The 11,760-nt window shown below is 41.1% G+C and overlaps 1 protein-coding gene across 9 annotated transcripts in view; it reads right to left on the reverse strand.

The window, feature by feature from the left end:
• Nucleotides 1-11,760, reverse strand: part of ULK4 (unc-51 like kinase 4) — a 378,927-nt gene that overhangs the window by 33,980 nt on the left and 333,187 nt on the right. Inside the window, exon 36 of one of the 9 annotated variants that reach the window (XM_039837396.1) lies at nt 10,805-10,825. The exons of the other annotated variants lie outside the window; for them this stretch is intronic. Coding sequence (XP_039693330.1) covers nt 10,820-10,825 — 6 coding nt within the window. The 3' untranslated portion in view covers nt 10,805-10,819. Of the gene's footprint in view, nt 1-10,804; nt 10,826-11,760 lie in introns of those variants that run through there. 9 annotated transcript variants of the gene reach the window in all.

Raw genomic sequence — 11,760 nt, forward strand, 5'->3', positions numbered from 1 at the left:
AAGATTGGGAGACAGAATTGTGCATTTATGTCCAAAGAAATAAAATCAGTATCATTTTCAAAATTCATAAAACGTCAAACATCCAAATACGAGCAAATGTTATAAATTATTACATCGTTATGATTTTTAAAAATTATAGCATTGCCTCTGATAATAATTAATTGGCTCTTAATTGCCTTTGTCACTGACCTCTTCTCAGAGTTTGAGAGAAAAGATTTTCCTATTCTTGAAGAGCATTTAAAGAGCTTTCAGCTCAGGAGCCCACACTGTGATATTTTACTCTGCCTAAATCAAGATTAATCTTTGAAGGTGTCACAGCAAGAAGTGAAACTCTAGGGAAGCTATTAACAATGTAGCATTTCTAGTTGTGTTGGAATGTTAATTCCGCTTCCTAAGGAAAACGGGTGAAGTGGAATTCATTAAAATTAAGATCTCGTGACTGCAGTAATGTGCCGCCACGTTCCTATTAGAGCACATCTGCGGTAACATCCAAGTGTCTCTGTGGAGCCAGTGAAGCTAGTGAGGTCTCAGCCTGATTTCCCCCCGACTTATTTCTTCACACAGTAACGTACAGACAACAAACTTCAGGTGACTCATGAACGGAAGTGAGTTTCCACATCCACGCCCGGCAGTGCCCTCTGAGGCGAGTGGTTCTCTTGGCCAGGCAGTGCCAATGACCTTTAAGGCCACAGCTGAAATTTGTCTTTTCTGCACTGTGGTCTCCTTCAGACATGCTCAAGTCTAACTCAAGGTCACTTTGGGGAGCAAGCCCTGTGGCTAAGCTGTGCTGGGCTGACAATAGCCACGGAAGCCATCTGGGAGCCACATGGCAGAGCATGAGGTAAGAGGTAACAAGCAAGAGGTGTTCAAAGGTCCCCAAGAATTCTCAGAAAAACCTAGGAGGGAGCTGGATATTCTGTAGTCATGACAAATGGGTGATATGGCTTATATCTGGATACTAAGAAAAGACACATTTGAAGGCTTGGAAAAGTGGGGTCAAGGGCACTCAGTATTGTGTGTAAAATGGTGAGCAACCTGCCTGGGGTCTCCTTCTGCGAGAACACATGGACTTGTTGGTTCAGTAGAAATGGAAAATTTAACGTGGATAAACGTAACACTTGGGTTCTTGGTTCTCAGTAGCAAGCTGCAGAGATCAACCCTAGCTGATTTAAGTAGAGAAAGCTTTTGCAGGCTCACAATTTGGGGGTGGGGGAGTTGGAAGATTTGACCTTCAGCTTTCTAGAACAAAACCAACACCTTACACTGCCACTGCTGCAAGGTATTCTGGGATGCCATGACTGGCAACAGCCCTGCTTCTGCTCAGTTGTACCAGTAAGTCAAGCTGGCAAACTGGGATCACTTCTCCAGGAAGCACACCTGCCATCCCTTGCATATGTCACCAGCTCCTGTGTCAAAGTGTACCACGAGGAAGTCTGACAGAGCGGAAATCTCCTGCCTGTGCTCAGCTGCAAGGAAGGCGGGAACAGGAGTTCATAATATTATCATAAAGATAGTCTTTGTTTTCTGCCAAGAGTTATAAGGCAGGAATTTTCCTCTAATATGGAAAGGGGTGCATACGCTGGGCCACGAAAATGACAAGGCCAGACCTGGAGGGGGAAAGTTTATACCCTGGGGAGGAAAGCCTGGCCTTCTATAAAGGTGAGTGCTTTTGTTTTTTTTAAATTAAATATATTAAATTTTTCCCTGATGATAAAGATGCAATGTTTCCATTTCCAATAATATAACATCGAGGCCTGGAGAGACTAAAGGTTCTCACACTATAGAAGCCTAGATGTGCTGATATAATACACTCCACATTCCCTCAAATATACAGCTGAACTAGCAAGGAAATAAGGGAAATCCCCAGTGGGAAAACACAAGGAAGAAATTAAAACCTGGAGTTGCGGTTGCTGGTGTGGCTGCCTCAGAACGTGCTCATTTTGGTACCTAAAAGCTTGAGTTCCCACTTCCCCTCTCATATTTATCCAAGGTCTCGCTTTATGTCCTTATGTGCTGTGGAAACTCAATCTCTATACTAATCTCACTGTGAACTGGTACAAAAAAGTTCTTGGACTGGCACCAATCTGTGGTCCCTGCTTGGGTGGCACTGTTTCAGACTTTGTTAAATCAAGTATACCTGTTAACTTTTCAAAGATGATTACTAAATAAGAGAAATAGAACGTATACCTTTCAAACCAGAAGAAGAAGAAGAAAACAGGTATATATTTACCGTAGAATCAATTTATTAGGAGCCAGGAAAAAAGAAAGACAAAGAATCAGAAAAAATAAAAAATAAAAAATAAAATGGTAGAAAAAACGAATTCCACATATGACCACAATCAACGCAAATGTAATCAACAGACCAGTTAAAAAACAGAGATTGTAAGGTCAGCTAAAAAACAACAACAAACTCTAACTTTATTCTAATTAACTGAAACTTACTTAAGCATAAAAGAGAAAGGCTAAGCATAAAAAGATGGAAAATGAAATAACAAATGTGATGGTTAATTTTTTTTCAACATGGCTAGGCCACAGTACCCAGGCATTTTGCCAAACACTATTCTAGCTATTCTAGATGCTTCTTTGAAGGCTTGTTTTTTTTTTTACATGAGATTAACATTTAAGTCAGTAGGCTTTGAGTAAAGCAGACTACACTCCATAATGTGGGTGGGCCTCATCCAATCAGTTGAAGGCCTTAACAGAAAAAGGCTGACATCTCAGAAAAGGGAATTTTGCTAGCATATTGCCTTCGGACATGAACTGCAACCCTTCCCTGGTTCTCCAGCCTACTCAGCAGATTTTGGACTCATCGAGCCTCCACAATTGTGTGAGTCAATTCCTTAAAATCTCTTCCTCTCCCACCCTTCTCCATATAAATAAATATCTCCTGCTGGTTCTTTCTCTGGAGAACCCTAATACGACAAGCTAAAGAAAGGTAACACAGACCTTAAGGTAGAAAGCATTATTAGGAATAAAGATAAAGAAGGTCTATGCATATTGATAAAAGATCAGTTCTCTAGGAAGTTTGCAGGAAACTAACAATTCTTATATACATATAAACATATAAATACCACATATATACATATAAATATGTATATATTTATATACATATAAATACCACAACCTAAACATATACAAAGTAGAAATGAACAGAGTATAAGGAGATATTGAAATTCAAAATCATAGTGAGAGATGTTAACACATCTCTCATTGATTGGTCTATCAGGCAGTCCAAAACACTGGAAAGATTATAAAGATCGGAATGGAACACAATTAGTAAATAGGTTAATATAATGGACACACGTAGGATCCTGCACCCTATAACCAAAGCACACATTTTTTTTTTCAAATATGTGGAAAATTACAAAACCTGACCACATCGTTAGGCTACGAATAGCCTCAGAGAAAATCTAATAACTGATATCATAGAGATGGCATTATTTTCACCTATGATGCAATTAAAAAAGAAGAAACAATTATTTCAAAACAACTTCATAAATTTTGAATCTTTAAAATAAATGACACGAGCGAATAAATGGAATGCACGCAGAATACCTTTAATGGAACACAGAGTATATTTAGAACTAAAGAGAGAATAAAAAGGGTACATAACTGAAATGTATAGTTTTTCACTGAAGGGCTACAGAAAGGATAATTTGAAGTCTTATGGGCTTTTATGAACGTATAAAAGAAAATTTAAAATTAATGGGTAAAGATGGTAAAATTATAAAGGAAAGCAAGAGAATGAGTATCCTAAAGCGAGGAGAGTGGGGCATTTGGGAGGAGAGCAGAAGGCAGTGGGGGAGGGGGGCACGGGGTTTCCAAGGACTGGCCATGACCTTACGGAAGTCAAGCTTAAAGAAGTAAAGCACGATGACAATATCTCATCAAATAGGGAACATCGATATAAAGACATTTTTTAAAAAATGAAATTCTGGTGTTCAAAAGTACAAGAAACAAAGCAGAAAGTTCACTAGAGACCCTCAGTAGATGTGAATGGGCAGGAAAAAGAATCGGCAAACTCAGAGACGCAACAGCAGAGATTATACAACCGAAGAACAGAGAGAAAGCAAGAGTGAAGAAAACTGAATGGAACCTTAGAGAAATGTGAGACGCCGGTACGTGTACCGGCACGTGTGTCGTGGGAGTGCCACAGAGGAGAGACAGGAGCGGAAAAAAAAGTCAAAAGAAATAACGGCTGAAAACTTCCCAAACGTGATGAAAAACAATTTCTATATCCAAGAAGCTCTCCATCTTAACACTGACAGTGGAATTCTTTTCTGAAATGGATGCTAAAACTCTTCTCAGCTGGCGGTCATCTACCCAACTACACAGGTAACAACTACTGGTCTTCCCTGCTACCTCTTCATACCCACTCGAACGGCTCTAAAAGACAAACAGTAAGGCATGTTGACAACGATAAAGATGTGGAGAGATCAGAACTCTCAAACGTTGCTGGTGAGACTACAAGACGGTGCGACCACTTTGGAAAAGAGTCTGGGATTTCCGCAAATGATTAAACATAGTTACTACAGGACCCAGCAATTCCACTCCTAGGCAAATACACATGAGAGATGAAAATGTATGTCTTCGCAAAAACTTGTACATCGATGTTCACATTGGCATTAATTCATAATAGTAAAAGGTAGCGAAAACCCAAATGATCAACTGATGGATATATATATATACACAGTGGGATATTATTCAGAAAAAAAAGAAAAGAAATGGAGTACTGACACACGCTACAACACGGCTGAATTCTGAAAGCGCTGTACCACATAAACGAAGTCAGACGGAAGGCCACATATTGTATGATTCCATTTATATAAAATATCCAGAAGAGACAAACTCATAGAGATAGAAAAATCTGTGATTGCCAAGGGCTAGAGAGAGAAGAGGGACTAGGAAGTGACTGATAATGATAAATGACACGGAATTGTACACTTTAAATGGGTGACTCACATGATATGTGAATTATGTCGCAACAAAGGTGCTATTGAGAAAAAGCTGGTGTGTTCTGTCCCTGCCCTCGAATGGCGTGTAAGCTCCCTGAGGCAGGGACCTTCCTTATTTGGCTCACCACCCCATGTCGGCATCTACAACAGCATCCCGTACATAACAGTCACTCGAATATTTGTTAAGTGAATGAGTTACCATCTTGGAACATTTTCCTCTAGTTTTTGGCTCTCTGCCCAAATATTTTTCTACGCAATTTTTAATACTTAATATTACATCAGACATTTTCTAAGTACATTAAAACTCTCCTTAAACATTTTAATGTTTGAATGATTGCATATTTTAATGTAAAATAGGCAATTACAACTCTTTTCTCAACAATTCTGTCATTTCGCTTTATACATTTTTAGTCTCCACACAGCTGATCACGCATAAAGGTAAAGGATCCAACACGAGGATTTGTTAAACTTCTGTGACAGAGGAGGAGACGGCACTCTCCAGTTCCAGCCTGAGGTCCCGGTCCCAAACACAACACATATTTTTAACAAAACACGATAACCACTTTTTTCTTGGTCAGATATACATCCTTGAACAACAGATTACTGATTTTACTGCAGTGGGAGTCTCGGATAAATGAAGGATGCCGAATGGAACTGTAATTGACCAAAACCTTACAGACGGTGTTCTGATAGCACGAGGCTCTCCAAACCACAGAATGGGGCTCTGCCGCCCAGCAGAACGACCTCCAGTTACAGCAGACAAGAAAGGTCGACCTCCTGATCCTGTGATCTCTGGTTCCTGTGAGCTCTCAGCTGCTAGAAGTCATCACTTGACTCCCTCCTCCTATTGATGCAGCTTTATTGACTCTTTAACTAATGGGCATATCTGTTGTCCCAAAGGGCTAAGGTAAATAATTAATGAGTTTAACGGCAAAAATCGCTCTCAACTCCTTATCTTACCTCTTGAGAAAATCCTAATGGGGGAAAATATAGGTGAAAAAGTAAAGATAGGGAAAAAAACAAACCACACTGGTTTTAGTTCTTCCATTCCCATGAGTGTTTGAAGCATAAATGGTAAAAGGTGGGATTTTCTCTGACACAGAGCTGAGAGATGATTTTTAAAATTTGGGTCTGAAAACAAAATTTCAGTTTGTAGAACAGGTTTGGTATTCTACTTTATGAAGTCCACGTTGGTTTGAACTGTGTTGTTAGTTATTAAAAAATAGTTGTATATTTTAATAAAAATGGATACTTGAGCTTGGTTTTGAATTCAGTGACAGGCAGATATATTACCCTGTATTAAAAACTTTAAGTATAAACATAACAGCACTGAGAGGCAAAACAGAGATCCGGAAGCAGTGCCACAAATAAAGATTTGTTTGTGTTTTGGAGTTTAGCTATCGCTACGCTAAAATATTTTAATGAGCATCTTCTATACAGTTAGGGTAGAATGCGGAGTGCTGGCAGGACAAAAGGTCCAGGGCTGGTGGTGAGCCCAGAGGGGAATCCTGAGGAACAGGGTCAGCCAGCAACCTGAGTCATCTCAGAGCGTCAGCAGCAGGCAATCAGCAGGGCAGTCTGTGAGGTCAGAGCAAATCTAGAAAAACAACTTGGGCACTGTTGATTAACACTGTGTTTCTGATATAGGGAAGAGGCATTAGAATTACAGAAATTGACTAAATATTAAACCAAGTTGTATTCGGAGGCTGCAACATGTTTCCAGTCCATGGGGAACCTGCAGGACAAAGGAAGATTCCCGCAGAGATGAGTAACAACTGTTTACCCATACCTTTAACGCTGTGTACCCATACCAGGAAAGGAAAACAGGAAAACAAAGTCTTTAAATCGTAGACTACACAAGATAAACCCAATCATTCATTCCCTATGGCCAGACCATGGGGGGCCTACAGAACAAAGCCTGAGATTACCAACATGTCTGTAATGCTGCAAATCCCAAGGAGAACAGAAACTTTAAGCCCTAGTTCATAGAAACTAAGAATCACCTCGAACACTCAGTGTCTCTCTCATTCTATCTTTGAGAGGAGACCACTCTCTGTGGAGCATTATCCCTTCTCTGATAAACTTGCCTTTTGTCTCTAACTCTGGCTCACAATTGAATTCTTTCCTGCGAGCAATCAAAAATTCTCTCTCTCTCTCTCTCTCTCAGTGAGGGACTTGATTCCTCGCTTGGGGAGAATTCGCCCCATCCTGCATCATAAGCTTACAAAGAAAATAGACAGCATTTGGAACAGAGGTCTTCATCGGTGATGCCCCATAACCGGTAGAAGATTCACTTAGAAAATTTACTTCCAGTGCACGTTAATTTTGTTTTAAAAGAACAATGGAGGAGTTGGTACCACCAATTATATTATAGTGGATTTTGAGGAATAAAGAATTGAGTCTCAATAGGTATAATTAGCTGTAACAGGTCTATGAAAATAACTTCAGATATTTCTTACATGATTTCTAGAAATAGGATCTTTATTTTACTTAAAAGCAATATCACAGCTAGTCAAGGTGACCCAGGAGACATTTAAGTGGCCGTGTGGAGACTGAGGAAACCTTAGGAATTGACCTGCAGACACTGCTTCTCTCCCAGGTGTCCACGGGCCACCCCCTCCCCATCCCCCCCGGGTTGGGGACACTGTGGATTCGTATAAGGGAAGGCTCATGATCGCAATTTATGCTGCAGACCAGATAGTTCCCATAACAGCTATTAGGACATCTTGTTTCCACTGAGTTCTCAATGTCACGAAAGATGTAAAAGTACTTTTCATGTCATAGTGCATGGTTATCCCAGTTCATGGTTATCACAGCCCACGGTTATCACGGCACCTGGTTGGGTTATCGCAGTGTGTGGTTATGAAGAAAGAGGTAGGTGTTTAAAGGTTGTCGATTTTCAGAGAGCCCAGATCAAAAGGGAGAACCTGCAGGTCTGTGGCTCTCTCAAAATCTAGGTTCTATTAAATAAGAAATTTTTGCACGTATTTTTTTACTAGACTTAAACATAGCCTGGTACACGGTCCAACCAAGTACACACCCAATCTGCCAAGGCAAATACCATCATATCGCCACGTTCATTTTTTAAATGCCTCATATTTGCTGGGTGTTTTACCACTTGCCTGATACCTCTGACGCAGGACAGGGCAAATTTCTCTGAGGTGGGAATTTCTCTGAGGTGCACATTTCTCTCAGCCCTGCACTGAGAGAGAAGAGGGTTCTTGGCGGAGTGTACGAAAGCATTGAAACACACACCAAAGTTAGAGTCAAAGGAAAGTTTATTAGAGAAGGGGTGACACTCCGTAGACAGAGCGTGGTCTCCTCTCAGAGGCAGGGAGTGAGCGAGCCTCAGAGAGACCCAGAGGGACAGAGACAATAGAGAGAGAGAACGAGGACAATGAGAGAAACAGTAAAGGCACAGAGAGAGACCAAGAGAAAGACACGAGAGGGACCTCCAGTGGAGAGCTCAGTTTATATATCATTCTTTAGTGCCTGTGGTGACAGTTTAGAGACTCTGTTGACCCATCTCCTTTGATACGGACACGCAGTGAGGAAGGATAAGAGTATGTAGCGTGAAAGGCCTGCTGGCAGCTCCCAGCCTTTAACCCATAGGTTCCCCATGGTTTTGGCCATAGGGAATGAGTGATTTTATTTTGTGTCTTTAAGGGTGCTACTTAAAGGCTCTGTTTTCCTGTTTTCCTTCAGGGTGTGGGGAATGAGTCAGTCAGCAATCTCAGCAGAAATCTTCCTTTGTTCTGCAGGTGTCCTCCTGGCCTGGCTGCGGGGCTGATCGGCACATTGCAGTCTCTGAGTATAGCTTGATTTGACATTTTAGTTCTCTTGCCTCCTCCCTATATTACTTTTCTAAACATTTTATGTGTATTATGTCATTTAATCCCCTTAAGAACTATAAGAAATAGGCATTGCTCTTGTGTCCAATTAATAAATCTGGAAACTGAGGTCAGACAGGTTAAATAACTCTCGCCAAATCAATGAGTTAATAAGTGGTGGAATCGGAGTTTTTGAATTAATACGTGAAGAGCCCAAGCTTTTATCTGTTCATTGCATGGTGGTTTCTCCGTGTATATAGACGCAAAATTTTCTCATAAATTAGTCAAACTTAGTAGTAATATAAATGTGCTGTATTTTACATATTTCAGGATCTAAACAAAAATAAACTTCTAGTTTCTATAAATTACTAAATAGTCTGCACACGACTGGAGAATGTGCAACGCGACTTCCGATTCCAGCTGTGCTGCTTACTGGTTATGTGATGTAAAGGAATTTCTCCTAGTGGTTTTAAGCCTCCATTTCCCCAACTACGAAAGCATAGATTTCTCGGGAGGGTTAAGGGTAACGTACATAAAGCATCCATTTCATTGTGGGCACTCAACAAAGGGCAGCCATTATTATTAAGAGATATCATCTAGGGGAAAGTCCTGTGTAAGCCTTGCTATAGGAACCCAGAGCGTATCGCTATTATTACCCTAATAATAATGATGCCCTAATAATGATGACGAATGTGATAATGCAAGTCAATTGTTGGGGTCACAGCACATATTCTGATAATGAGGAGCATGATGTGGTCCCCAGGAGCCTCACAAACCTAGCATAAATTCCTTCAGTTTCCGTGGGACTGAGGGAACCACCCAGGAGCCTTGCCCGGTTCCACAACCCAAGCAAGGCACCAGGAATAGCTTCTGCCCTCAGGTGTCCTGGATAAGAATCCTTCTTGCTTTTAAATATGCTCCTGAACTCACCCAGAGAGGCCTAACCTTTAAATAAGACATCTAGGCTGCTCTGGAACGAGTTTCCAGATTCCATAATTTAATGCAATTATACCTTGGTGCCATTTTTTTTAAAGCCTGGAAACCGTCCATGGATCTTAATTGCCCAGTCTTTCTGGTTCTAACTTTCGCCCTTTATAATGCAGCAAACTTGGATCCTGGGAAGGTGCTTCTTCCCAAGACGTCACGTTTCCACGACTGCTTCTAAAGGAAGAGGAGAGTGTTCATCAGGGTGGTGATGGCCTCTTTATTCAGTGCCTTTAGGAACTCAGCATTAGTGTGAAAAGAGCTAGAAGTATAAAATATCAGCAATGCTTGCAGATAGTAGCCTGGCTCCCCTACACCCAGTGACACCCCCACACTCCAATGATTACAGCACCCAAAGGCCAGATTGGCACTGCAGGTAAATTTTCCATTGTACTCACTTTTCTAAAGGTCTCTTATTTGGACTGTTGTAAATAGTGTTTTTTAAAGTGATGAACCTGCCACAATTAGATCCACTGTAAGACAGTGTCTCTCAAGGTACAAGCTACAGACCACCTGCACCAGAAGCACGTAGACCTGGATAAAAAGCAGATTCCAGGGCCCCACCCCAGACCTAGGCAGGGACCAAGAAGCCGCATTTCCCCAGAGCTCCCAGGTGATTCCCATGAATGCGAAAGTTTGAAAACCAGAGGCAAATAAATAATAATTTTAAAAAAGGTGGATGCGTACTTCCGGTCAAATGATCCAACGCTCAGCATGTACTGTTTGCTAGACTACATCACAAACACATTAAAACTATCTTCAAGATTTGTGCTTCACTCAAAAAGTAAGAGAAATAAGTGCCTGCCAAAGATTTACAGGATGGCATTTCAAAAATTAAGGTGAAAAGGACATATTGTAGGGAGTTACCTTTATGACTGGGAATTAGGGAAAGACTTCTTAAGCAAGGCTCTAAAAATACAAGCCAAAGGCAAATAGTTGGTATTTTTCCGGTCATGGAAGGATATCACAGGTAAAGTTAGCAAACGCGACAGGCATGGAGGTGATATTTGCCATTTTTAGATCTAGATACAAATATCTAAAATCGATGAGCTATACCTGCAAATCAACCAGAAAAGGCCAGGGTCACCGATAGAAGAATGCGCAAAGGATGTGCACGGAAAATTCACAGGGGCACTTATTTGCGTGCGATATGACTTTCCATCCACCAGCAAGGAGATAAACCGTAAGGAGGGTAATCCCATGTCAGCAAGGACGGGCAGGAGCCAAGAACCCTCAAGAACCACCAAGGGGGTTCTAAGCGGTACAGTCGCTCCGTCAAACGGTCTGACAGTGCTTGCCTAGAGCCCAGTAAGTCCATTCCCGGATCTATACTCTAGATGTGAAGAACTATGTGTACTTATGGTAACATGAATGGAGTTTAAAAGTGTAGTGTTAGGTTAAAAAAGAAGTTACAAAGAACGAGATCAACAATACAAAGTCATCTGTGCAAATTAAAAACATAGATATATATACAAAAGAGCAATCTGTGCTTAAGTGGATTCTGGAGAGAGAGAAGAAGAGAAGAAACAATTAAATCCTGACCCCTAGGTGGATAATAACAACCAAGAAAACAGAGGGCATGGTATATATCTATCTAAAGAGAGAAACTTTAAATTCAGCTCTAAGACAAGAAAAGGAAGATTTTTGCTAGGTAGGGTTTGCAGTGTCGACTAAATACCTCCACTGCTCCCAGCACTCCTGTACTATAGAGAAAGTTAATTCTTCACAAGCTGGGCAGGAGCTGATATCCAGGAATCCTATAGCCATGTGCCCGGCCTTGCCTACTGCCTATTGGGCAGGGCTGGTTGCAAACACACCTGCAGATTTGCTGAGAGCATGCCCCCCACCCCTAATCTCACTCCTAGGAGCACTGGCAGATGGAGTAAAAGGCAGATACAGTGCAGGGAGGTTGTAATAGCGGCATTTTTACTGAGTCGACAAAAAGTAATGAGCTAAATAAACTGCAATTCGAGAGTACCAGGGAACAGAGA

This window comes from Pteropus medius, unplaced genomic scaffold, assembly GCF_902729225.1.
Source record: "Pteropus medius unplaced genomic scaffold, Ma_sr-lr_union100, whole genome shotgun sequence".
NCBI classification, from domain to species: Eukaryota; Metazoa; Chordata; class Mammalia; order Chiroptera; family Pteropodidae; genus Pteropus; species Pteropus medius.